This window comes from Ceratotherium simum, chromosome 16, assembly GCF_057802395.1.
Source record: "Ceratotherium simum simum isolate JZ-2026a chromosome 16, ASM5780239v1, whole genome shotgun sequence".
Classification (NCBI taxonomy): Eukaryota; Metazoa; Chordata; class Mammalia; order Perissodactyla; family Rhinocerotidae; genus Ceratotherium; species Ceratotherium simum.
Window position 1 is genome coordinate 16522310 of NC_141915.1, and position 26207 is coordinate 16548516.

A 26207-nucleotide genomic window follows, 5' to 3' on the forward strand; every position below is an offset into this window, starting at 1 on the left:
GTTGCTTGCGACTTCCAAGGAGAACAGGCCTGCTCGAGGCCAGCTGTGCCCCTGGCCGGAGCTTGACCTCACATTCTCTCCCACCCCTGGTGCTGCACTGCCAGCGGCAAGCAGAATGCTTTCATTTCTCTCTCCCCAGACACCAGCCCTGACACCTCCAATTTCTAGCGTGATCATAGTGTTTTCTGAGTCAAGCAGAGTATAAGGAAAATCACTCTTTCCCTGGAATAATTTATCATCTTGTTATTTCCATTAGCTGACTCTGTTTGAGCCTATTCCATGCTGAGCTGTTTGAATTCCCAGCCTGGAAATCCCTGGGCTGGGAGGGAAACGCTGCTTCCCGCTCTAGGAGCGGATGAGGGAGGGCTGCCAGCAGACTGGGGGCGGGGAGGGGAAGCGGGGTGGGGGGACGGGGGGATGGGGCAGCGCACGGAACACCAGGGGCATTTTTGTTTCTTCTGACTGCAGAGGTGGTTGCATGGTGGAGTTCCACAGGGCTCTGCTGGGCTGATGGGTGGGGGTGGCCGAGACCTGCTGGGACCCACAGCTAGGGGGCCCAAGGAAGGCAAAGCCGTTGGCAGGCATGGGGTGGGGGTTCCAGAACACTGGGGGACTCCTAGACCCAGGCCCTGGACCAGAGCACGGAGTAAGGCTGCTTGAAGATGCTGATTTGTTTTCAACAGGTTGGGCATCCTCAGCAGACCACGTAGATGAGCACACAGCTTAAAACAGGGGCCTCGGGTTCAAATCCTGCCTCTGCCACTTGTTAGCTGTGTTATCTTGTGCAAGTTGCTTAACCTCTCCCAGCCTCAGCATCCTCCTGTCTACCTCCCAGCGTTGTGGGGACTGGGGGGGGAAGTGTGTGAAGAGCTTAGCTGACCATCCAGCCATGGCACATGTGACCCAGGTGTCAGCTGTCGAGGGTGACCAGCTCTTCCCAGTGTGCCAGGAACTTTCCTGGTGTTGGCACTGAGGGTCCCGCATCCTGGGATCCCCTTAGCTGTGGGGAAACTGGGATGGGTGGTCACCCTGGCTGTGGCCTCCATGCTCCTCAGATCCAGGAGAGGAGCCTGTCCTGGGGAAGGCCAAAGCCTTCGCTAAGGTTTCTGCAAAATCCTGGGGCGTTTGTGTCCCCTTTGGCTCTGAGGTCTTCCTTGGCTGAGTTAACTCCATGCTGGCAGTGGATATAAGTTTCCAGATACAAGATTCTGAACCACAGGGATTCAGATGTGAGATTCAGCCCCTTCTTGCCCCAAATCCACCCCCACGAGGAGTCTGGGTGTTTAGGGTGGGGGAGGAGCAGCTTACATCACCGCCGGGCGAACAGAGTCATGGACCCTGTCTCGCCAGTCCTTCAGCCACCCCACGGGGCATGTGGGCATGTGGGGGCGGTAGGCGCTTCACTCCGGGATCCCCCGCCTCCTCCGTGTCTCTGGCTTCACTCTCTGACCTCTCTTCCTTCCTCTGAATCCCTGTTCATTCCTAATCTCTCTTTTGCGGCCTTGGCCTCTGGTTGAACTGTGTTCTTGGGATCATCCACAATCAGCCTTAAAAAGTATTTTCGTAAACAAAGACAGTTCCCTTCCTAAGAGGAGTTGTGGGGCTCACCGTTCAGATCATAGCAGGCGTGTTTCACAGGGAGCTGTGGTGAATTGTCTGTTTTGACTTGGAAGGCCCTAAGAATTGAGAAAGGCCCCACTGGGGTCTGTTCCAGGTTGTGCAGGTCACCCCTCCCTGGCTCTTTCAGGGAGGGTGGTTCTGGGCTCCCAGCGATTTCTCTCCCCGTGTTCCAGCCCCCTAGCTCGGCTCAGCTCACATCCTGCAGGCCTCCTTCCCGGGTTACAATTTGAGAGGCCTCGTGCACCGGGCCTGCTCTCAACCCATAGCCCAGGGGAGAGACGCTGCAAAGGCAGAGACCTTCAGGGCCAGAAGACTCTGGAGCATAGCTGGTTCACCTCTTGTTTAACAGAGACCGTGGGGTTCATGCTGGCAAGGCGACCTGTCCGTGCTTACACGCTCTGGAGGGGGCAGAGTCGAGGAGAGTGGTGCGGCAGCATATTTGAGTGATTTATTTTAAAATACTTCTGTGTGAATGAGTTTAAGTTCTGCTCTACGTACACATTTAGGGCCGGCTAATTAATGTGGGAAGTGAACCAGTTAATCCCATCTGCAAACCTGCTGCTTTATTAGTGCAAGGAATGTGGCAGTGGTTAGGATGAACGGAATTTGTGAGGTGTAAGGTGAGGCGCAGGAGATAATGTGCAAACTCTGGTGGGGGGTTGCTGAGGCAGGCGGGGGTCACATGGAGCTAGGATCCTGGCACGGGCCCTCACACCTTCCACAGTTCCTCAGCAGTGGCCCAGCCTGGAGGGTGAGCCGGGCGGGGTGGGCAGCCAGAGGGCAGGCAGGCCAGACCTGTTATTCCCTGCCCGCAGGCAGCAGTTGCTGTGGGGCCTGGAGGCCTGGCCTGGTGCCCAGGCAGGGGACTAACAGGCCTAAAAGGCTGGGTCCTTAGCAGCCAGGGCTGATTCAACATCGGCTCTTCCCCGGGAGCCTATTAGCTGCTTTGAATGGAGTGAGCCCCAGACAGGGGACCCCACAGCTTGTGGGAAGTGTAGGCTCCTGATCCTCTGCCCCTTTCCTAGGGATGGAGAACAGATAGGCCTGGGACTTGGGACTGTTTCCATCCACCCATCCATCCATCCATCCTCCCTTAGGACAGCAGTCCATCCTTCTGTCCATCCTCTCAGGTATCTTTCAATACACTGGTCCACATATAGTATCCATCCACCTATCTCTCCATCCATCAGCCCAATGCTCCAACAGTCTATCCATCCCTCCATCTCTCCTTCCTTCCCTCCCTCCCTCCCTCCATCCCTCTCTCCATCGCCCCTGTCCACCCACTCACCCACCTACCCATCTATCCATCTATTGATCCAGCGCTGTTTCTTGACAGCTAACCAGAGACCCAAAGATGAATAAGGCTATGTCTAAGGAGCCAGTCGGGAGACGGACTCCAGGGAAACCAGCTCGGCCACACCTCATGTAGAAGCAGAGCCCGGGCAGTGAGCACAGGGCACTGATCTGAGCAGGCCCTTGCCTTGGGGGCAGGGACGACAACACCCAGCTTTAGGTTCCCTTCTCCCCATTAAAGAGCCTGGGCAGAGAGGTGGAGGAGAGGGCAGTGGGGAAGGAGGGAGGGAGGGAGAGGCTTCACTTGTCAGCTGCTCAGCAGGTACAGTCAGACTTAAAATGTCCCCAAAGAGTGTCTGCTGAGAGGCAGGGGGTGAGCTTGCTGAATTATTTCTCCAGTAATTGGCACTGAAGAAGCTGCAGACCTCCTGGGGTCTGCATCAGAGCTCGGCCTGTCTCAGGGAAGGCGCGGGGGCAGCTTGTCGGGTCTCTGGGGCTCTTCCAGGTCCCACCCCTGTCCCCTCCCCGCTGCCCACCTCCTCCCCTCCTCTCTCCATGGTACTCCCCTCACCATGCTCTCCTTGGCTTTCTGCACACGGCAGCCTGGGGGTGGGGCTGGGCGCGTGCCGGTCAGAGCCCTGGCATCTGCAGAGCCTCGTGCCAGCTGCTGGAGAAGGGACAGGGACAAGAAAACTGGAACATCAAGGCCCTTCTCTGCAGGGGACAGCCTTGCCAGTGGCTCTAACAATGTCTGCCTGGCAGGGTCCTTCTTCCCAGGCGGTCTGGGCAGGGCCAGTGCCAGGTTTTTCTTGGGTCTCATCCCTCCCCTGGGCAGAAGAGCCTTTGTTGGCACTTCGGATGAGCAATTTGAACCGACTGGTACACACATTTTGTAAATAGTTGAATCTTTCTGTGTCTGTGTTCATTAGTGTGTGTGTGTGCACACGCGAGTGTGTGTGTGTGTGTGTGTGTGTGTGTGGTGTCCATCTCCCCTGGCAAGGGCCCCTTCCAGTGCATTTCTGGCTGGTCCCTGGGGCATCTCTCCCACAGCTAGGCCCACCACTGGTCACCTTATGCCAGAGGCTTCTTCTCCCTCCCAGAGGCAGAGGGCAGGGGTGGGGCAGCCTGGGGTGGAGGATCCAGACAGGTCCTGTTTCCAGCCAGTCTTGGTCTGCTCCCTGCTGTGGATCCCAGTGGAGAGAACGGGTCAAAGGGGAGCCCCTATGTTGGCAGCAGGGGTGAGCATAGGGCCCAAAGTGCCCCCTGGGACTCCCCATCCCTCCACCCCCACCCCAGGGAGCTCCGGGGAGCACAATCAGAAACCTCTCTATTTAGTCCAGTTCCCCCATCTCATAGATGGAGAGTGACAAATGCAGAGGGCTGGTGGCAGGGCCAGAATGAGGACTCGTGTACCCAGATGCCAGTCATGGGCTCTGGCCCCCAGCCCAGGCTGGCCCTCAGCAGAGAGTTTGAAGACTCTCCTCATCAGGACTTGCCTGCAGATCTGGCCATATTTACCAAGTCTGTGCCCAGAAAGAACAGCCAGGCCAGTTGGGACCAGCTACATAATTTGCAGGGCCCGGTACAAAATGAAAATGTAGGGCCTCTTGTTCAAAATTATTAGGAATTTCAAGACAGTGACAGCAGAGCATTACACTGAGCTTGGGGCCCCGTGTGACTGCACAGGTCGTGCGTGTGCCCATGAGGCCAGCACCGAGGCCAGTGGGATTCCAGCCGTGGAGGGAGCAGCCAAGGTCCCTAGGTGGCTGCTGTTCCCCGTTCCTTGAGCCCAGCAGGCAAAGAGAGGCAGGAGGACAGCATCCTGCTTTAAAAGGAGAGGCAGACCCTTGTGTACTGCTGGTGGGATTGCAAAATGGGGCAGCCGCTGTGGAAAACCGAAGGGTGGTTCCTCAAAAATTAAACGTAGAACTACCATATACGTAATCCAGCAATTCCACTTCTGGGTATATACCCAAAAGAACGGGAAGCAGGGTTTCAAACAGATACTTGTACACCAATGTTCATAGCAGCATTATTCACAAGAACCAATAGGTGGAAATAACCCAAATGTCCATCAACAGATGAATGGATAAACAAAATGTGGTATATACATACAATGGAATGTTGTTCACTCACAAAAAGGAACTAAATTCTGACAAGCTACAACAGGGATGGATCTTGAAAACATTACGCTAAGAGAAACAAGCTAGATACAAAAGAACAAATACTGCATCTTTCCATTTGTATGAGGTTCCTAGAGCAGTCAAATTCGTACAGACAGAAAGTAGAATGGTGGTTGCCAGGGGCTGAGGGGAGGGGGAAATGGGGAGTTTTTATTAAATGGGCAGAGAGTTTCAGTTTGGGATAATGGAAAAGTTCTGGAGATGGATGGTGGTGATGGTAGCACAACAACGTGACTGTTCTTAATGTCACTGAACTGTATGTTTAAAAATGGTTAAGATGGTAAATTGATGTTATGTATAATTTACTACCAAAATAAAATTTTTTTTAAAGGAAGGAAAGGCAGGCGGCATGGGAAGACAAGACAGTTCGGGGGGACGGTGAGGTGAGCCGGGGCTGTGGATCTGCAGCCCCCTTTCCTGGAGTTCAGGTGCCACGTTCAGGTGTGGCTCCCAGAGGAATTGCAGGTCAGTATAGAGACCTGCTCCAAAGGCCCTGAGAGGCTATTTGATTGATGGAAGCGTCTGGAAACCCTCTAAGCCAAATCCACCCCTGCATCTGTCCACACGTGGCCTGAAAAGACAGCCGCCTCCCTGAACCCACCCCAGGTGTCCCCATGAGGGAAGATTCATGAGAGCCCCTGGGGGTTTTGGCCACCTTGGGCCGTGGGAACGCGACAGTGTCCAACACGGGGACAAAAATCTGTGCAGGGCCTAAACTTTATTCTTATTTGTTACATCAGCAGGGGGGAAATACCCCGATGAGACAAGGGTCTAACTTTACCCTATTCATCTAGAAGTTTCCATCTGTGCTGCTGACACAGCCTGGCTGCCTTTATTCTGCCTGTGCCTGGCTCCCTCTCTCCTTAGAATCCTGACTTGTTCTCACCAGCAAACCCCTGCCCTGCACTGCAGGCTCAAGAGCATGGTCTTTGGCATCCGACTGCCCTGTGTTAAATATGGGCTGTCTTGACCTCTCTGAGCCTCGATTTCCTCTTCTGTATAATGGGAATGATAGAAACATCTGCCTCATAGGTGGGTGAGGATCACTAAAGCTGCAGCAGGTGCTCGACTCAACAAACAGTGGCCCTGATGGTTATTACGCAGCAAAATGCTTCCTCTCTCCCGTGCCCTGGCTCAGTGGAAGCGAGGGCTTGGTTTGTTGTCTGCAGACAAAGCAGTGTGAGGAGGCGGGGGTGGCGAGGGAAGCAAGGAGGGGCGTTGCCTGGAGTCCTTGATGGGCCTCCCTCCTGAGCCCAGCAGCTTCCTTCTCTGCAGCCTGCTGCACCCTGCCCTCAGGCAGAGCACGCCACCTCTGGAGACAGTGCAGGGGAGAGGCAGGAACAGGCAGAAATGGACAATGCAGGCTTCTAGAAACCTTGAGATGCCATGCCGGAAAGTGGGCGTTTTCTCACTTGGGAAAGATGCCAGCTCCTGCCTTTGTGTGTGGAAATGGCTCTCGCTTGCTGGGCCTGTCAGAGGTGAATCCACTGTGGATGCTCTTTGCTCCAGGGCAGCGCCTATGTCCAGGGGTGAGATGGACAGCAGGACTTGTCCCCCCTGCTCTGTGGGAGGCTGCATTTTCTCTGCCAGCCTGGTCCTCATCACGTGACTGCTGTTCCCTTGCCTGCGTCGGTCTAGAGGTGTCAGCCCAGGAAAGGCAGGTAAATTGGTTCCACTAGATCAGTGGTTCTCAAAGTGTGGTCTCCCAACCAGGAGTGTCAGCATTACCTGGGGACTTAAAAATGCTCATTCTCAGCCCCACCCCAGACCTTTGAGCCAGAAGCTCTGGGGTGGGGTCCAGTGACTCCTGCTTTAACAAGCCCACTGGGTGATCTGGTGCTGCAGGAGGGCAGCGGCCACTACTGACCCTCAGCCTCTAACACTGCACTTGGCCCCCGGCAGCTGCCCAGTAAATGCCGGATGGATGAATGACGGTGGATGAGCATCATCATTCCCCAAAGGGAAGAGCGTGAACACTGACTGTGCCCCAGGCGCCGTGCACCACCGCACTCACCATCTTATGTCACCTAACAACTCCCGAGGCAGGTGCCCCGTCTGAATTCTGTGGGAGTCATAGCTAAGAGCAGTGGCAGGAGTTTTACAGGCAATTTCAGGTGGTTAATTTCCACAATCGTCCTGTGAAGGAAGTATTATCCTCGTTTTACAGATGAGGAAGCTAAGGCACAGAGTGGTATGCATAATTTCAGGTACTTAGTAGTGGAGCTGGGATTCGAACCCGCGTGTTCAAGTCCATGAGCTTTCCACCTGCTGCCTCGTTTAGGGCCTCCTTGGGTTAGCCGGCATTTGGGACAAATCAAGTCATTTCTATACTCCCCGATTTTTACAGATGACACGGAACACTCTCCGCCCCCCACCATGAAAGGCTCAGTTCCAAAAGTTAATTTGTAAGTTGGTTGCTTGAGACTCAGAAAGCATCTTTGTAAAGAAAGAGTTTCTTGGTTCCTAGACCAGCCCATAAAGAACTCTTGACTCCGGGGGCAGTTCTCAGAGCGCCGTGGGGACCTGCATTCCCTCTCCGCCCTAAAGCTGAGGGCTTCCGGGATTACCTCAAGATGAAACTGCTTCAGAACCCCGGTGACCCTGTGACGCATCTCTAGGAAACGTGTTTGGAATCGACTCTGGGGGCTGCAGGGACTGGTCTCTCTCCTGGACCGGGCCTGGTCCAGGCAAGGGGTCTGGTGGGGCCGAGTGTGGGAGCTCGCGCAGCATCAGGTCTGGGAGGTCAAAGGGGCTCTGGTCCCAGCACAGAGGTGGCTTAGAGCTGGGAGGCTGAGGCAACAGCCCCTCACAGCCGGATATTTGGATCTAGGGACCTCCGGGGCTGTATCTTCTCTGCCAGGCAGGTCCTCAGGGCCTCCCTCACTCACTCACCTCCTATGGCCTCAGGGCTCTCACACCCACCCCATGGGTTTATCCTGAGTTTGATATGTATTTTTCCATTAAAAAAATTTCACTGTTAGAAATGTAGTATAGTGTACAGTTTAAAAAGGGCAACTGTCCCACACAGTTTATAACATAGGGCAGCAATCCCCTGCCCCCAACCAAGTCCCTCCCTATGCAGTCCTTAGGACTCTTAGCCACTTCTCCTGGTGTTCACCTTGTATCTAAATCTCATGCTGATTCTATTTCTTGATTTTTCAATTTTATATATCATTATAAATTATATTATGTATCATGCTGTATTATAAAACATCATGATATCATATACAATCTCTCCAACACACATATGCTTCTTATCTTTGTTTTTCTTGAATATCTCCTCTGTCTTCCTGCTCCAATCTGAGCTGGCTGGCCTCGGCCTCACACAGCCACCGCCATCATCCTGGGGATTCTCTTTGCACCTCTCCTGTGTCAGTATATGCAGTTTCCTGGGTCTCCAGTATCCTCTTTCCTGGTTTTCTCCCTTGTTTGGTTGGAGCACATCCTCCAGTAGTTGCCTGAGACAGAATGTATAGGAGGTAAATTAAAAAAAACCTCATATGTCTGAAAATATCTTCATTCTACCGTCACTGAGATTTGGGTGGATATAAATCTAGACTAGAAATCATTTCCTGTCAGAATCAGAAGATACTGCTTTACTGTGTTCTGGCTTCAAAACCTGCTTTGAGAATTTCAGTGCCATTTTAATTGCTGATCTTTGATGTGTGACCTGTTTTTTATTCTCTTTGAAAGTTTTAGGATTTTTTTCTTTCTTTTTTTTTTTTTTTGGTGAGGAGATCAGCACTGTGCTAACATCTGCCAATCCTCCTCTTTTTTTTGCTGAGGAAGACTGGCCCTGGGCTAACATCCGTGCCCATCTTCCTCCACTTTATATGGGACCCCGCCACAGCACGGCTTGCCAAGCAGTGCATCAGTGCGCGCCCAGGATCCGAACTGGTGAACCCCGGGCTGCCGCAGCGGAGTGCGCGCACACACACTTAATCGCTTGCACCACCGGGCCGGCCCCTAGGATTTTTTTCTTTAGGATTTTTATACTGGTGTCCTGAAATTTCATGATAAGAAGCCTTGTTTCCTTAAATTTTTTATTTTGAAAGATTTCAGACATATAAAAATAATACGAATATAATATATAATTAAATATAGATATTACAAGTCCATCTATCCATCACTGAACTTAATAACCATTACCCATAAAGTTGAAACCCCTCCTGAATTGCATGCTTCTTCCCAAGATATATCTGGAATCTGTTGTTTATCCTCCATATACATTTCTTTATTCTTTCACTGCATAAAATATATGTTAATGTATAACATTTTTGCATGTTTTAAAATCTCCAAATAGATGGTGTCATAGTGTATTTTTCTGCCATCTGTTTCTTTGCTCAGCCTTGTTTGTGAGATTCATCTATGTTGAGCGCGGTCGCCCATTTTCACCATTGCACAATATTCCATTGTTGGAATATATCATGACTTTTGTATCTATTCTTTTGTTGATGGTATTTGGGTTGTTTCCAATTTTTAGCTAATCAAAAGGTACTGCTCTAAATATTCTGTAGAATATTTGGAGCCCATGTAGATGAGTTTCGGTAGGGAAACAGTTCTCGGCTCTGGCAGCACACTGGGCAGCTTTACAAAATCTTGATGTCAAGGCTGTGCCCAAAATTGATTAAACCAGAATCACTGGGAGTGAGTTCAGCATGAGTGCTTGTAAAGCTCCCCAGGTGACAACCACTGCCCTAGACCAGTGCTACTCAAAGTGTGGTCCTCCAGCCAGCAGCATCAGCATCACCTGGGAGCTTGCTAGACGTACATGCTCAGCCCTGGCCCAGACCCAGTGAGAGAGAAGCAGGACCTCGGGTGATGGGTGGTACACTGTGGCTGCAGGCCGTGTGCATCTTCGTCTACAGGTGGGCACACGGCTGATCCAATGGCGGCAGCGGTCCGCACAGCTGTGGTTTTATGTCACTGGGCTGGGTACTTGATGGGTTCTTTCTCTGCAGAAGCTCATTTCCTTCAGCCCTAGGAAATGTTCTATTATATTTTTAATTTTCAAGAGCTTTAACACTTCCTTTTAAAAAATTACATTCTTTTCCCGTTTCATGGGTGCAATATCTTCAGAGGGTTGCTCTCTGACCCCTTTCTTCTGTGTATTGGAGTCTGTGTTTTCAGTTGTTAGTTTTGGTCAAATGTTGGTGCCCTTGGCTGTTCCCACTCTGAGTCTCTGAGTGAAACACACCAAAGCTAATAGGAAGCTCTGTACATGTGGGCAGGACTCATGGGCTGGGGGGCCTCATAGTGGTGACCAGGCAGAGACTGCGGAAGCCCCACTGTCAGGATCTGCCGATCTTTTCTCTTTGGTCAGTTTCCCAGAGGGAAATTCAACAAGGTTGGTGGATGGGGAAAAGGCCTGGCTGTTAGCAGAACGGAGCTGAGGGTCTCCCCACTCACCATCATCTCAACCCAGGCTTTTGCTGGGCTCGGGTCCCCCATCCAGAATCTTTCTAGTTCAACCTTGGCCTGTCTTCTTCCAGGGTCAAGGAAGGGCCGTATGAGCTGGGAGAGGGCACTTGGGGGTCTAACCACTTCTTCCAACCAATACTATTTCCATACCCATCCTGAACTTCCACCTTAGGGACACCTGGTCCCTCCAAGTTCTGAGCATTTGGAGGATTCTGCAGGGCAAGCGGGCGGCGTGTTCCTGGTTGGCTTTCTCCCTGTAGACATTTCAGGGACTGGCGGAAACTGGTACTAAACAAGTTATGTTCTCCCATCTTCCAAAGTTTTCAGACCTCTCTCATCCGCTGCCATCTCCTCTCCTGGTCTTTTTGTCTTTGTGATGTATGCCATTTTCATTCCTTTATGTCATTTTAGTGGGGTTTTGGAGGGCAGAGGAAATACGAATGTTTTCAGTCCACCATATTTAACCAGAAGTCCTTGTGCATTTTAAAAACATTTTCACATTTGTCCATATAAGTTTATATAACTCATTTTGATTATTTGTATGTATACTTGAAATTTTTTTTATATACATGGCCTTGTATTTTCCATTCAACCTTAGGTTGGTGAGCTCTTCTAACACACAGATCTAGCTCATTCCTCTTACTGCGGCCTAGGAAGTGTTCCAGGAAATCAGTGCACCACATTTTTTCCATCCATTTTCCTATTGATGTATCTCAGAAACATAGGCGATTGTGGTCTTTGGATGAACACACTGGCTCAATGCAAATTCTAATCTTTATTGTTTTTATTCTGAAGCATAACTTGTCACAGGGAAACAGTGAGTTTCTTTACCGTCTGCCAGTGGCAAGGGCAAAAAAGCTAATGGTGGGGGCCTGGGAGACTGGAGAGAAGGAGACCCTTCAAGGACGGGGCACGGGGAGCAGTGGGAGGAGGGGCAGGAATGATGGGAGGGTGTGGACTCCAACACACACACACACACACAAACACACGTTCTCTCTCTTCGGGGAAGGGTCTTCCAGGGGCATTTGGCTGCACTTTGAATTGAATTAAATATTTTTCATGCCAAACCAAACCTACTGAAGAGAAGTGAATTAATGGCTTAGGGGAGCCACGTGCCCCAGCTGGGGACTCAGCTGAAGGCTGCTCTTCAATGAATGAATTCACAGTATTCACCAGGACCCTCCCAGCTCCGCAAGCTGGGGAGAAGCTGAGCAAAACCCGGGGAGGCCAATGGAGGGGTTCTAAGCAACCTAACAAAGAGCCAGGTTTCAACAGCAGCTCCGGGGCCAGTCCTGAGTGAAAGGAGGATGCTGCTCGCTCCTCCGCGGAGCTGCAGGGAGAGGGAAAAGGTGGGGAATCTCTCACCCCACTTGCTCCGGGCTCCACCGCTTGCCTCTAGGGGACAAGTTCAGCTCTGAAGGGTAATGCTCAGCGTTGGATTTCTTCTTCCATTAATACAAATATGGAGAAAACCCACCTGGCACCCCTCTGAAACTGCAGTGCATATGAGAAAGCCCCACAGGATGGGTCTTCCCTTCCAGTCCAACCCAAGACATGTGCAAACTTAAAATGAACACAGGGTAGACTGGGGGTGGGGGTAGGGGGACGGCAATAAATTAAGGTCACGGCTGAGTGGAATGGCTAGGGGTGGGGAGAGGAGGGCTCCTAGGAGAGAAGGGGTGCAGAAAGGTACTGGGTGGGGGGAGGCAGACTCAGCCCCCCAAACACTGGTTTGTTGAGTCAGAGGTCATGTCCACCAGAGCTGGCCAGCTGAGGGCTCCAGGACGAGCCAGGAGGGGTCTGGCTGCAGCTTCTCTCTCTCTCTCCAGCTCTTCCACTGGCAAGTCTGCTCCAGGCACCACACACACCTCTGCCCACAGCAGGCAGAGGGGACCGTCCGCGCCACATCATCAGCGCGGACTCGCCCAGGTGTGCCTTTTGCCTTTGGAGGAGAGAAAAAAAAGAAGTCCACTTAGAGGGTGAGCAGAGGCAGAGTCCCTCCCAGGTGACAGCTTGACCTTTGGGAATGAAATGGAGGTGACGGCAGGGAAGGCGGGCTCCTTGATGGAACAGCCCCACACCTGAGGCAGCTTCCCGGTCTGAAACTAACCAAGGGGCTGCCCGGGACGGCTGGGGCCGGCACCCTGGTCAGGGCACCTGCCCTCTGGGCCCGGCTCCGCTCTGCCACGCTGCGTCATCGCAGGCAAGTCATGTACTCCCTGTGCTTCCCTGTGTCCTTCGAAACCTGGGGTAATCAACACAGGTCATCTTAAGATGCCAGAAGGAGCAGATGGACATGAGAATATAAAACTTTCTCTAGGCCGATCCTTTTCAAGTTGTTTAAGCCCTGGAACCCTTTCTGTGCACTGGGCCACACAGCCTCCCCCATTTATTACCAGACATTTCCTGAAGACCTACTTAGGGCAGGCCCTCCACATGGATGCGGTGTTTTACCCTCCCTGCAACTCTGTGAGGGACACGATGTGGTCCCCACTTCAGTGATAATGCAACTGGGTGCAGAGAAATATTAGGTTGAATCATATCAAATTGACAATATTTGACTAGTTTTTTTTTTTTTTTTTGTGAGGAAGATCAGCCCTGAGCTAATGTCCATGACAATCCTCCTCCTTTTGCTGAGGAAGACTGGCCCTGGGCTAACATCCGTGCTGATCTTCGTCCAGTTTATATGGGATGCCGCCACAGCACGGCCTGACAAGCGGTGCGTCAGTGCGCGCCCGGGATCCGAACCTGGGCGGCCAGCAGTGGCGCGCAAGCACTTAACCCCATGCCACGGGGCCGGCCCCAATATTTGACTAGTTTTGATCTATGAAAATGCAGTGCCATATGGTTCAACCTAATGGTTTGCCCAAGTTCACCTGGCTATGGGTGGCAGGGTTGGGACTAGAACTCTGGTCTGCTTGATCCCAAACTGTTCTCTGTGAAGGATTTTAGGCCAGAGGGAGGGGAGAGGCCTCCCTCTCCCTGAGACCTGCCCAGCTGCCGCCTCTCTTACATGCTCCGCCCTGCAGCTTTTCTGGAAACATCAAGGCAGGGGGAGGGGGAGGAGGTGGGGTAGAAGGGAGGGAGCAGGAGGGAGGATGAGGAGTGGGCGACAACTCCCACGAGATTTCCTGGTGGGTGGCTGCCAGCTCACTCAGAGTCCTGCAAGAGCCGTCTGCAGCTAGGGGAGATCAGAAGTTACGCTGATCCACACATGCGCAGTGCAGCCCGTGGGTCCTCTGGCCCCGGAGGCGCCAAGCCTTTCTTGAAGGAGACTAAGGCCCAAACTCGCACTTGTAGTTTTCTCTGGCTTGAGTATGAGGAGACTCCCCCCACCTCCACCCCCATCCCACCCCCCCCTCGCATGATGATCTCAGGATGGCCAGGCAGGGACAGCAGGCACAGGGCGGGGAGGGAGCTTGGATTCCTGTCCTCAGTTTCCACACCCATCAAATGGGGATAATAGGCTTGCCGCTTACTCCTCCAATAGAATGAAAGTTGACCTTGGAGGTCCAAGGGCAGGCCGGGGTTCCATGCTCCCTGCTCCAGGAATTCTCCTCCAGTGTGGGCCTGTGCTGTCTGGGCTGTTTTGGGTGAGTTGATTTGGCTTCCTCAGCTATGTGGTGGGTTTCTGGAGGTCAAGGACTGTCCCCCACAGCACCCAGCGCAGGCTGGGCACAGGATGGGGCCTGGTGAGGCCTGGACTGCCTGGTGCATGGTGGGTGCTCTCGAAACGGGAGGTACTGTGACTGTTAGGGAGATGGGCAAACGTTTTACACGTTTTATAAACCCAGGATGGTAACACCCACTGTCACAGTTACTGAGAACGGGCAGGGATGGTCACCATTATTATTTTGGGTTCCTCTCTCTGTCACTGTAGCAGGGGAGGGGTCTGGCTCACCTCTGTTCCCCCAGCGCCTGGCACAGTGCTCAGTAAACATAGAGAATTGAAAACATTGTCTACCACTCTCCGTGGAGGACTGAGTGAGAGAGGAGGAGGGCCATGGGGCAGGGGAGCAGAAGAGGGAGAGGAGACGGGTGGACTAGAAGGACTGGCTTGGTACTCACTAGGGCCCTTTGGGTCCGGCCAGGGAGGGGTGCCCCCCTGCAGGTCTGCAGAGCCCATCCCGGTCTCGCTAGCCAGGCTGCTCTGGCTCCCAGAGAGGTGGCTGGGCGGGCGGGTGAGCCCCATCTTGGGTGACTCCACGCAGCTACCTGCAAGAGAGCACGTGTGGGGGTGATGGCTCAGTGCTGGGCCCTTTGGACCTTGAACGAGACAGGGATGATCTCAGCCTGACAAGGAGCTGATCTAAAGTCTTCTCATTTAGGGCCGGCCCATGGCTTAGCGGTTAAGTGCACGTGCTCCGCTGCTGGCGGCCCCGGTTCAGATCCAGGGCGTGCACCGACGCACCGCCTCTCCGGCCATGCTGAGGCCGAGTCCCACATACAGCAACTAGAAGGATGTGCAACTATGACATACAACTATCTACTGGGGCTTTGGGGGAAAAATAAATAAATAAATAAATAATTATAATTAAAAAAATAAATAAATAAAGTCTTCTCATTTGGATCTGTGATGGGAATCTACGGGACTGTCTGCCCAGAGCCCTCACCCTGGGAACTGCCACCCCCGTCTCAACATGGTCCCCATGTTCTAGCGTGATCCCACCCCTGGCCACTGCTAATTGGTCCAAGATATATAGAGGCAACTGAATGGGCCCTTAGGTCATTTCACTAAGGAACAAGTAAAGTCACCAACATGAAAATTGGCAATGAGGACTTTTTCCTGCCTTCATAGAAGGAGGGGGCATGTGGGGGGAAGGGTGTATATTTCACTGAACCCAATGGGGTTATTAATTGCTGCCTTTACCAACTAAAGAATCCTCACTCAAATATGGTTGTTAGTCCTTGCCCAGCCAGAAGAGCAGAGGTGGGGCCTGTGATACTGCACTCCACCTTTCCCATCTCCTAGGCCCACTTGGTCATAGCTGAGAGCTGATGTGAGGGGAGGGGACCAGAGCTATGGTGGCGGGGGAAGGAGGGGCGTGTAAGACTTCCCAAGGAGGAAACCAAGGCTGGCAGGCAAGCTTCCATTACACTTGTCTAAGATAGAATCTTTGGCCTGAGGGGCCTAAGAGACCATCTAGTCCAGGGACCGTTTTCATCTCGTGTCACCTCCATTTATTGATACTGACCACTTGGAAAATGGCACTGAGGAGGATTCTGAGGCCACAGAAAGAGTATCATGATCGACTAGTAATGTCTGCCACAGGCACAGGACTAGGGGTGGAAGTACGTGTGCCAGGCATGTACCATCTCTGATCTAGCCCAAACTGCCAGCAGGAATTCCTGCCATATCAGCTCTGGCAGGAGATCACCCAGCCTTGGTCCCAGGACAGCACCCTGCGGCATTTCATACCAGTTTGGGGGAGTTATTATAAAGCTTTCTTTTGCACTAAAATCAGCCTCCCTGAAACGTCTTTCAGATATCCCACCTCTAACCTCTGGAGTAACTCTGAATGAAGCTGGTCCTTTTTCTGGGAAGGCTCTTCATCTGCTTAAAGAAAAGGAAAATGTGGCCCCCAGGCCATCTCTGCACCAGCCTCAAGGCCCCAGTTAATTCCCTCTTATACGATAGGGTCACAGAGGAGAGCTCATAGATGTTAAATTCAGAAGGAGCTTTGGAGACCACCTGCTCCATCCCATTTGTGCTAAATAGAAGGAACCAGAGGCCCAAGAGGTCATGGTGCATATTCAGGGTCCCACTGCAGTTTCAAGGCGGAGCTGAGCTAGCCCGGGAACTTTGTATCTGCTTTTCACAGCTCTCATCATTCACGAGGCAAAATCTCACCTGGGATGCTCGCAGAGAGTGTGGGGAGGATCCCAGGTGTGCAAGCAGAGGGTGCGGGGAGGCTGGGTGGACCTGTCCTCCTTCCCTCCTGCATACACACCTGGGCCTTCTTTCTGCCCTGCTCTTCAGTGGTGCTAAGACTTTAGCTCCTCCTCCCAGCCCCAGGCCCACCTCTCCTCCCTGATCTAGAACAACTCCGTAGACACTTGCGGGGAGCGGCAGCCCAAGGTGCAGCAAAGCCACTCTGCACCTGGGGCTTTGGGAACAAGCAGCATACTTCCCACACTTACCTGATTCCCCCCAGGGTTTGTTGCCTCTCGGGTCTCTGACCCCAGTGGGCGGGAGTCTGTCCTCCAGGCTGGAGGAGCTGAGATCTGAGTCGCTGTCACTGTCACTGGAAACCACTGGAAAAGACAGACACCAGCACAGGAGGTCACCCCTATAGCTACCACCAGCAGGTATGTGCAGAGGGAGCCAGGGCAGGCCTCCCTCCCACCGGGACAAAGTGGCACAGAACCTCAGTTGGCCCTTGTGTTTGAGGCATGGGAAACAATGGCCCGGGGACGGGAGGGTACTCCTTTCTGCCAGTCAGAGAGGTGAGTCCTGGTGTGAGGAGGCTGGGACTCGGGCCCAGCAGGACCAGCTCCAGGAAAGAGGGCTCACCCCCCAGCCAGCCATCTCCACAATCACCCCCTCCCTGTGGCAGAATCAGAGGCTTCCTGCCACGGTAGACACCAATTAATCCCTTTGGTGCAGGCACAGTTGCGCTGAGGCTTCCACCTGGCAACGCTTAAAGGTGCAAGGCTCTGTGATAATGACAGTTCCAGTCCTCGCTGACCCTGACGGCACGCCCCAGGCCCTTTACATATGCTAGTTCACTGAAGCTTCAGAACAACCTGTAAGATAGGAAAGAGCATTATCCCCATTTTATAGGTGAGAAAACCGAGGCACTTGCCCAGGGTAGTCAGTGGAGGAGCTGGGAGTCTAACCCTGGCAGGCTGGCTCCGCAGCCCGTGTTCCTCCCCATTCTGCTTCCACTGAAGGACTGAACTGGGAGCCAGCAGGCCTGGGCTCTCATCCCAGTTCGTCCAGTAACTTGCAGTGGGGTCTTGTGAATGCAGAAGGGAGCCAGGCTGATGGGGCTGGAATCCCAGGAGGAGTCCTCATAGTGAACACCCACTGTGGTAGAAATCCTCTTTTCTGGACTAAATGGGACCATATTTGGCTGGTTAATCAGCAGTGGGAGTCATAATACGGGATATATTCATATGTTAAACATTCTATTTTAATTTTAGGCATAGAAATGTACATCCATTCGCCAATCTTCTGATGTAGGGCCTGGGGGCTTCTTTGAGATCAGGCCCACATGGTCTTTCGTGTCTAAACAGCATCCACATTGCATTGTCTGTGATTCCCAGATCTCGATTCTTTAAATTGGAGCAGGAGCATAAAGACACTGGCAGAGCCAGATGTATGCAGAATCCTCTCTTTTCCATTTCTTTCTCCCGTTTTTTACAGTTGTCTGGCCCACACTTAATTCAATAGCTTTTTTAAGCAAGTGGCTTCTATCAAGACTTCCCCAAGTCTTGGTTTTAATGAAACAACTCTGTGTCTTCTCATCTCTGCTCATCAATTTACATAATGTTGAATTAAATGATGTAGTTTTAATAACAAGTACCACTGCACAGAAAGGTGTGGGATCACAGGTCAGCACCAGCTCCCACAGGTGACCAACTCAGCGGACGGGGAAGTAAGTGCGTTTTGCACAGAGAATGCGAAATGCTGGGGACCGAGCGGGGTTAGGAGGGGTGACTGCTTTCTGCTGGGCACTGTGCTTGGCACCTGGTGAGCATTATCTCATTCAGTCTGCCGAACAATCCTGGGCCATAGGGACCTGTCTGGTGAGAGATGAGATTGGAAACAAAATCTACACCAAGGGTGGCCAGTAGCTTACATCTGACCCACCAGGCCCCTTCTGGAGCAGAGGAGAATTCTGGGACTGCCCAGCAGGAAGTAGAGCCTGGTCAGTTAGAGAAGGCTCCCACTGTGCGTACAGCAGGGGAAAGGGCAGGGCCTGTGCCACGTAGCTTCCACCTGGATCTAGAGCCTTCTGGAAAGCCTTCGTGCCTTCAGCCTGTGTCACCTTTCAGCTAAGGGAGTCTCAGGTCACAGAACCAACCTGTGCTTCCTTATAGCAGAGTGGCTGGCACACAGTAGGTGCTTTGTAAGCTCTGATGACTAATTGGCTCTTCCTTCTTCCTCATCCCCACGTCCTGCCACTTTCACCTCCTAAACAGTTCTCAAAATCAGTGGTCTCCTCACCATGGTCGCTGCTCTTGCTTACTCAAGGCCTCATCGTCTCCAGCCTGGACTCCTGTGACAACCTCCTCCTGGGCCCCACCTGCAGGCACCTGTCTCTGCACAGCCAGGGATGCTCCAGCTAACACACAAATCCTAGTTGACCCTTCTTTAAAGGCTCCCTGTAACCTAAGGATCAAGTGCAAGCTCCTGCCCTCTGTCTACTTCTCCAACCTCATCCCACACAACCTGCTCTCCCAGGCTCGTGGAGCCCCACATGGCTTGGAGCTCCTGCCAAGTCAGCGCCTCCCACAGTGACTGGCTTCCCTCTGCCCAGAATGGCCTCCTATCATTCTTCTCCTGTCTCCTTTTGGGCACCACCTCCTCCAGGGAGACCTCCCCATCGCCCGTGCCTGGCTGGGTGACCACTCTGTGCAGTCTGCTATAACTACACCAGCCACTTTCTGCTTGCAGCATTTACGTGTCTGCTTCCCCTAGCAGACCTCGAGGCTTCTGAGGGCAGGGGCCAAATCGCACTGTGAACGAGGCTGGTGTGGTTCTCCCGCAGAGCCTGAGCCCCGTGGGTAAGGCAAGAGTGATGCTAACGTGATTGTGCCCAGCTTTTCCTTCCTCTGCTCAAGGATTTTGCCTTTCTCTGCTTTGTTCCTTTCCCTCCCCTGCTCTCAAGGAAGAGTTCTCAGTTGGCTTTTTGGGCTTCTGTGATGTAGAATCGAGAGGAGATGAGGACGGGGGTGTGTGTCCATTTGCCCCCTTCATAGTATTTGAGAAATGCAAGTAAAGGTCTGACTTACTTTGCAGTTGCTTTTCTGGTCCTGGACTGGGTTTCTTTGATCATGAATCCACCAAGACTGGACCTCATGGGCATCAGTTTTATAAGCATTTGCGTATTTTTGACTCACTGGCTGACTGACTAAACACCAGCCCTGTGGGTCCCCGGACAAAGGGGGTGGGAGGTGGGCGGGAGGCAGCAAGCAGCTCCCCTTGTCTCTCCTGGGGCAGCTGCAAAGGAATCAGGAGGGATTCTGCCCTCCCCAAACCCCAGCAGCAGGGGGGTGAGGTGGGGAGAGGGGGAGGGGGTTCAGCAGTCTGTTAGGCAGTGGGAAATCCCTGAGGAGAGCACAGTGACTGATCCCCACATTGGTTTTCCCATCTCTCTGGCAGAGATGCTTACAGATGATCTATTCATCCTTCCTGACTTGGAATGTTCTATCTCCCCCACGCTTGATATGCAGGATTCTTTGTAATTCTGGGGCAGGGGGAACATGGGGCTGGGGCAGCATGGGGCTCCACGGTGTTGAAATAACGCCTGGATCCTTTAGCGCTAATGGGCAGATGTCAAAGGACGCAAAAAGCCAAGAGCTCAAAAGGAGACGATTGAGAAAGGATGTCCCAGGACGCGGGGTATGGTGGCAACCTCAGCTGTCCCATTTCTTCACCCTCCTCCCTGTTCTGTCCTCTGTTGTACAGGGTCCCAGTGTTGGGTTGGGAGTGGACTTAAATTGCAACAAGACTGTGCCATGCTACATTGGCAGGGCAGTTTTTGTTGTGAGTAGTACGTCTTGTCCAAAGCATCAACACTGGAGGTGGGGTTTGGTTGCCAGATTGCCTAGTTCCCATGTGGTGCCTATGTTGTGCAAGGTTTAGAAAAAATAAAACCTCCCCAAGTTACAGTCAGTTGGCTTGTCCTTTGTCTCCTTTTATAGACCCCCAAAGGGCCACAGCCATGGAAGGGAATAGCCCCAGATGACAACTGAGCTCACAAAGGCGTCACAGAGCAGAGAACCAGCCAGCCAACAACACTCATTCCTTTCAGACGCATCTCCCTTGGCCCAAGCATCCTTGCTCATTGTGTCTGGGATTTCAAGCTGGGGCCAGGCCTCAGCTTAGAGGGCTCTGTGGTGCAAACCCAATTCCATTTCTAATCCACTCTAATAAATGCCACTCGAAAGAAACAAACGATAGGAAGTCAGCAGTGTCCACGCCCGGCCTTGGCACCTATGGTCAGTGGGAAAGAAACGCATGGAGAAGACACTGCTGAGAATGTCCCTGGACACAGCCCAGTGCAAACGCCGCTTTACACAACCATGCCTCCGGCAGCAGAGGAAGAAGTTTTTCTTCTTCCTCCTCCTCCAAATGTCACCATAAACCCCAAACCTTGGCTAATTTGCCATTCGATTGCCGTTGCCACCTTTCTCCCTGCACAGCAGCTGCGATCGTAAATCTTCCAGGTCTATTAACAGAGCTTTTAGGCTCATAAATCTTTTGGCCCTTGGTCTTCCATCCTCAACAAAACACTGTGTGTGTCTGAAGGCTGATTTTTCCCTTTAATTCCCCAAAGGCTAAGTCTGGGATGGCTCGCGATGAATGCTTGTATTCTGCCCACGCTTGATTTTTCAGATTGAAGATGGGAAAACCCCAGAGAGAAGACTGTCCCGGTAGCCTCCTCAAGATGGAGGCATCGCCAGTGGATTTACCTGGGCTCTGCCATGAGGCAGGGAGGAGGGGGGCCTCCCCCTCCACAGTGGCCTGGGCCCCTGGACCACTTGCCTGGGGACCTGGCATCCCTGAGATTTTCCCATCATGCCCCAGAAGGGCTGCCCCACTCTGCTCAGCTCTCATCCTCAGCAGCAGACAGCCCCAGCGCCAGCCATGCTCACTTCTCTGGGGATAGGCCAGCTTTTTTTTTTTTTTTTCCCTGGCTCACTCTTGGATGGATTTGCAATTTGACTGTCACCATGGAAACTCAAGAGTTTTGGTATATGAAGGTTGGGGGGAGTCTTCCCTTTTGGAAAATCTTTCTGGACTGTCTCAAAGCACATGTGTAGCAGCTGTTGTCCTGTGGAGATACCTTGCTTGGGACGGTCCAGGGGACAGCCAGGATGTTGGCCACCTGAACTCACAGCACTGCCTTGGGATCTGGGGGACCTGCTTCCTGGCTCTGCTCTGCCACTGCCTCTCCTTGTGACCCTGGGCACCTCTCAGGGCTTTGTCACACACAAAACGAGGCCAAGCTGGATAGCTACTCTGGGTCTGAATCCTAGGACTCAACTTCAGGCCAGCTTCGTTCCATCAGGGGAGAGACCTGAGCGACCCCCTCTGGTTGAGAGGTGGGAGATGCGACTTCTGAGCCACACAACACCGCCTGCCTGGCACCAGGACAGCGGCAGCCTGTGAGCCTGGGAGGCACTTGTGAGCTGCTGCTACTCTGCTTGGAGGCTCCCAAGGTCCCCAGAAATTATGGGAATTAGGAAGAGAGATATTTTCAGCAAACATTCTGCCAAGGCAAAGCAGATGGTGGAAAATTTTGCATACTAAAAACAACAAAAACTTTTTTTTAATGTAAAGGAAAGATGATAAGGCCCTGGGGAATGCAAAGACATCCCCAATTAGCCTTACCCAGCCCACCAGGCTGGCGCGGCTGCGGAGGAGTCACAGAGCTGTCCCCACTGGGCCAGGGGCCCCACCTGCAAGCAGGGCCAGGCCTGTAGCCTGGAACCCCACAGAGCTGCCTCCCAAGTCTGGGCCCTGTTTGGCGGTAGCAGGAGGGCAGTGTGGAGTGGTGAAGAGGCACCAGCTCTGAGTTAGATAGATGGTGTCCTGGCTCTGCCACTTCCCAGCTGTGTGACTTTGGGCTGGTTTCTTCACCTCTCTGTGCTCAGCGGGCCCTCCTATGAAATCGGGGGATGATGAGTCTATTCCTGGGTTGTTGTGAGCATTAACAGTGGTAACACAGGCAGTGTCTGGCACATGGTAGGTGCTTAATAAATGGGAGCTATTTTATTGGAGGGGGCATCCTGAACTCATGGCCCACACTGGCTGGTGCAGGGCTGGCCTCTGAAGTCACCATGTCTGGCACTCAGGGCAACCTACCAGGGGTGGACTCGCCTTTCCCAAGGGAGCTTAGATTCCCAAGTTGTACTTCATAGGATGTTGAAGTCTCTAGATGCCTTTGGAGGCCGTTTGGAAGCCGAGGTGGGATTTGAACCCAGGCCTATCTGCTGCGGGAATCTCTGCTTTTTCCTCCTCACCTAGCATGCAGGGCACCCCATGGTCCAGCCTCACTCTGAGGGCTCTGCCCTCTCAGAAGTCCTCCCTGCCAGGCAGGCCCGTTCCTCCTCCGTCTCCCCGGCATGCGCTTTCCGGGTTTATCTCTGGCCCCTTCCCCGTCAGAGGCAGGGGCTGCCATGTGGGTGAGAGAGACTTCTAGTTCACCCTGACATCTAGGGGTGAGTGCTGGCTCTGCCTTGGATGCTCCTGGGCAAATACCTTCACCTCTCTGAACCTCCATCTTCTCATCTGCGACATGGAGGCAGTTACAACTACCAATAAAATAAGATCGAGTAGGACAAAAGGCATTGCAGGTTTAAAAAGCTATACAGGCCTATAAATATTTAAAAAATTAGATTCCAATTCATCCTCCAGGAACCCATCCAAATCCTGCCTCTGTCGAAAAGTCTCCCCAGCGCCGGGGAAGGAAGGATGGAAGACAGGCCCTCCCTGGCTCTCCCCCCACTGCCAGGGCAGCTCCTTAGGCCCCTCACAGACACCGTCTGACGTTGCATTTCTTTTCCTGCAAACGCCTGCCTTGACTTCCCCAACTGTACCAGGAACCACTGGAGGGCAGCGCCACGTCTTAATCTGCATCTGGCTCCTTCCCTCAGCCCCCAGCACTGGGCCTTGGGCCAAGCAGGCACTCAGTCAATACTTGTTGACTGCCTTCTGAAAAACCCTCCCCAGGAGAGGACACAGCAGAGCACAGAGACAGCAGGACCCGACAGTGGTCAGCAAGGTGGTGGCGAGCCAGCTCCGTCCCCAGAAGGGCTGGACTCCCCACCAAGCAGGCGCCTCCTCACAGCAGCCCCCCAAGGACACTCAAGCGGGATGAGCCAGGCTGCTGGTGGCCTCGGCCTGAGCCAAGGACAGACTAATGGGGGAGGGGCTGTCAGAGGCTGGTTGCCATGGACACGGGATGAGGGCCCTGGGGGGAGCACACTGTTCACAGAGAGCCTGCTCATCTTCCAAATTTGAGGCCAGGCCGGAGGAACGGGTTTTCCCTTTGTTTTGGAGATTGCTTCCAGGACCCCTGAGAGTCAGGGCCTGGACAAGGAGAAAGGTGGCCCCACGGCCCGGGTAGCCTGTCCTCACAGGAACGGGCCCAGGAGAGCCAGACGGGCTCAGAGTCTGCCTCTCTCGGACCCTCATTTCCTCATCTGCGAGGTGGGATAGTGCTAGGACCAGCTCAGAGGGCGGGGTGAGGGTGTTGCACCCAGGGAGCCCTCCTTCCTTGGTCACCCTTCCAGGCTGCCACCAGGGACATCAGTAGGGACAGCACAGACCAGGCTGGGAATTGAGACTCAGAGAGTGGCGGGTTTCCTGTGCTTGTTTATTCATTCACCATTGATTTTAATTAACTCCCTCCTTCGGGCTCACAGACAGACAGGAGGCACTGGATAATGAAGCCGAACCCTCAAATCAATAGTGATGTGGTTGCCAGCACCGAAATCCTGTGGTCCTGCCCTTGCAGGAAGAGCTGCAGGCAGACAGAACGGGAGATGGAATGATGGAAGAGAAGGATAGCTCCCTCCAGAGAGAACATGATACTCTGAAGGGGAGGGGCGAGTATTCAGGGAGAGGGGAAGTCAGGGAGGGCTTCCTGGAAGAGGTGGAATTTAAAGATGGGCATGATTTATAGATAGAAATGCTGGAGCCAGGCTGGGCCTGGCATCCCTGACAGAGAATAGGAAAGGCAAAGGCCAGGTGGTGGGCTTCTCTGGGGCCAGGACAGCCCTGCTGGCTCAAGAGGAAGGCTCCAGGCTCAGGCACTTAGGAGACGAGGGGCTGGTCTGGCTTGGGTGTGCTCTGCACTATTTCTCTCCGGCAGATTATTGCTTCTGATTTATGGCCGAGATGAAACAAAGCAAGCTCATCCCTCCTGCCTACTCCTCCATCCACCCCTTGACTCCAGCTCGCGCTCTCTCCTTTCTGTGTGTGTCTCTGGGCCTCTGTCCTCTACTTTGTCTCTTTGTGCTTCTCTCGCTGATGCTTTTAAAAGATCTGTCTGCCTGTGCCGCTCTTGCCCCTCTCCCTCTCGCGTGTCTCTGGGGCTCTGAGTCTTGCTGGGTTTGTGTTGTGGATCCTCTTTCTCTTTCTGTCAGTCTCTCTTCTTCTCCAGTCTCGTCTCTCTGCATCTCTGTCCATCTGTTTCTGGGCCTCCATCCATCTCTCTTTCCCCAGGCCTGTCACATTCCCTGAGGGTCCCGCCTTCTGGCTTCTGGGTTTGTCCCTCAGGTTCCCTCCCCAGGGCTGGACTCTCAGCCCCTGCTCAGGCCCATGGGGTCTGTGCTCAGAGCATGGGTGTGGGGATGGGCTGCTGCTGTGCCTGGACCCCATGTGGACCCCAGGGGCAACTGAGGCAGGGAGGCCAGCCCCTACTTCCTGTGGGGAGATCAGCAGACACACAGACTCTCCCAGCATCTGCTGCTGCTCCTGGACCAGCCGTGGGAAATCAGCTGAGCCCCATCTGCGAGGCCGGCCCTCACCCACGATGGACAGCAGGCCCGGGGAGAGTGCTGCTATCTCCCAGGGCTTTACTGGAGTCAGATGGGCCCGGATTTTTTCACTTCCCCCAGGTCCCCAAAGGCTGAGAAATCTAGAGTGGGCGGAATTAAGTTGTAGTTCACACGGCGAGACAGGTGAGCGGCTGGAGAGGGTGTGCTTTACTGCATAGGGAGCTCTGCATACGGCTGAGCTGAAGCCAGGGGCTAGCACGGGGGGCTGGGCCCTACTTTCCTATTTCAGCTCAGATCGGGGCAAGGGGCCCCCAGACCTCACCTGGCAGCTGGAAGCATCCAGTGAGCTGAGGCTGTCATAGGGTTTGGGCAAATTAGAAGCGACAGCCGTGCCCCTGACCTCCGTGGTGTGGCTAACGAGGGCCTTCTGCTCTTGGGAAATCAATCCCCAAGCCAGTGAGGACACCCAGGACAGGCAGGAGGGCTGCTGGGGGCAGGGGCGGGGCGTAGCAGCGGGGGCTGTGGCAGCTCACTGAAGCTCAGGGCTCCTGTTCGGGGGCAGCCCCTCCATCACACACACCAGCACTGGGCTGGTGTTTGGCTTCACCAAGGGCTCTGAAGGTCAAGACAAATTAGTATGCACAGGCTTCTCTTTCAAGCACAGCCACCCGAGATGTGGCCAGGCCTCCAGCTCCCTGAGATTTAGGGAAAGGGCAGTTTCCTGAATGCCGCAGGGATTTCTCTTTCTGTCCACGCTGGGATTATGATGCAAGTCAATCGACCTCTCCATGCCTTGGTTTTCTCTTCTATAAAATGGGACAACAGCAGTACCCCACCCCAGGCTGTCGGGGGATCATGTGAAATAAGTAATGCACAGCTCCTGGCACTGCCTGCAACAAGCAACCACGCCATCCACGGCAGCTACCACTGTTGCTGCTTTTACCAGGCCTCTCAGCACTGAGGCCTGCCTCTTCCACCGCACAGACCAATAGGCAAACGGTACCCAGGCCC

At 53.3% G+C, this 26207-nt stretch overlaps 1 protein-coding gene across 3 annotated transcripts in view; it reads right to left on the reverse strand.

Annotated features, from left to right (window-relative positions):
* Positions 1–11273: 11273 nt before the first annotated feature.
* Positions 11274–26207, reverse strand: part of RPH3AL (rabphilin 3A like (without C2 domains)) — a 140530-nt gene continuing 125596 nt past the window's right edge. For 2 of the 3 annotated variants that reach the window (XM_087440674.1, XM_087440673.1), the window contains exons 7-9: positions 16659–16772; positions 14586–14732; positions 12608–12762 (exon numbers count right to left, since the gene is read on the reverse strand). In XM_087440674.1, coding sequence (XP_087296800.1) covers positions 12623–12762; positions 14586–14732; positions 16659–16772 — 401 coding nt within the window. In that variant the 3' untranslated portion in view covers positions 12608–12622. Of the gene's footprint in view, positions 12460–12607; positions 12763–14585; positions 14733–16658; positions 16773–26207 lie in introns of those variants that run through there. The other variant, XM_087440675.1, reaches the window with a different exon arrangement.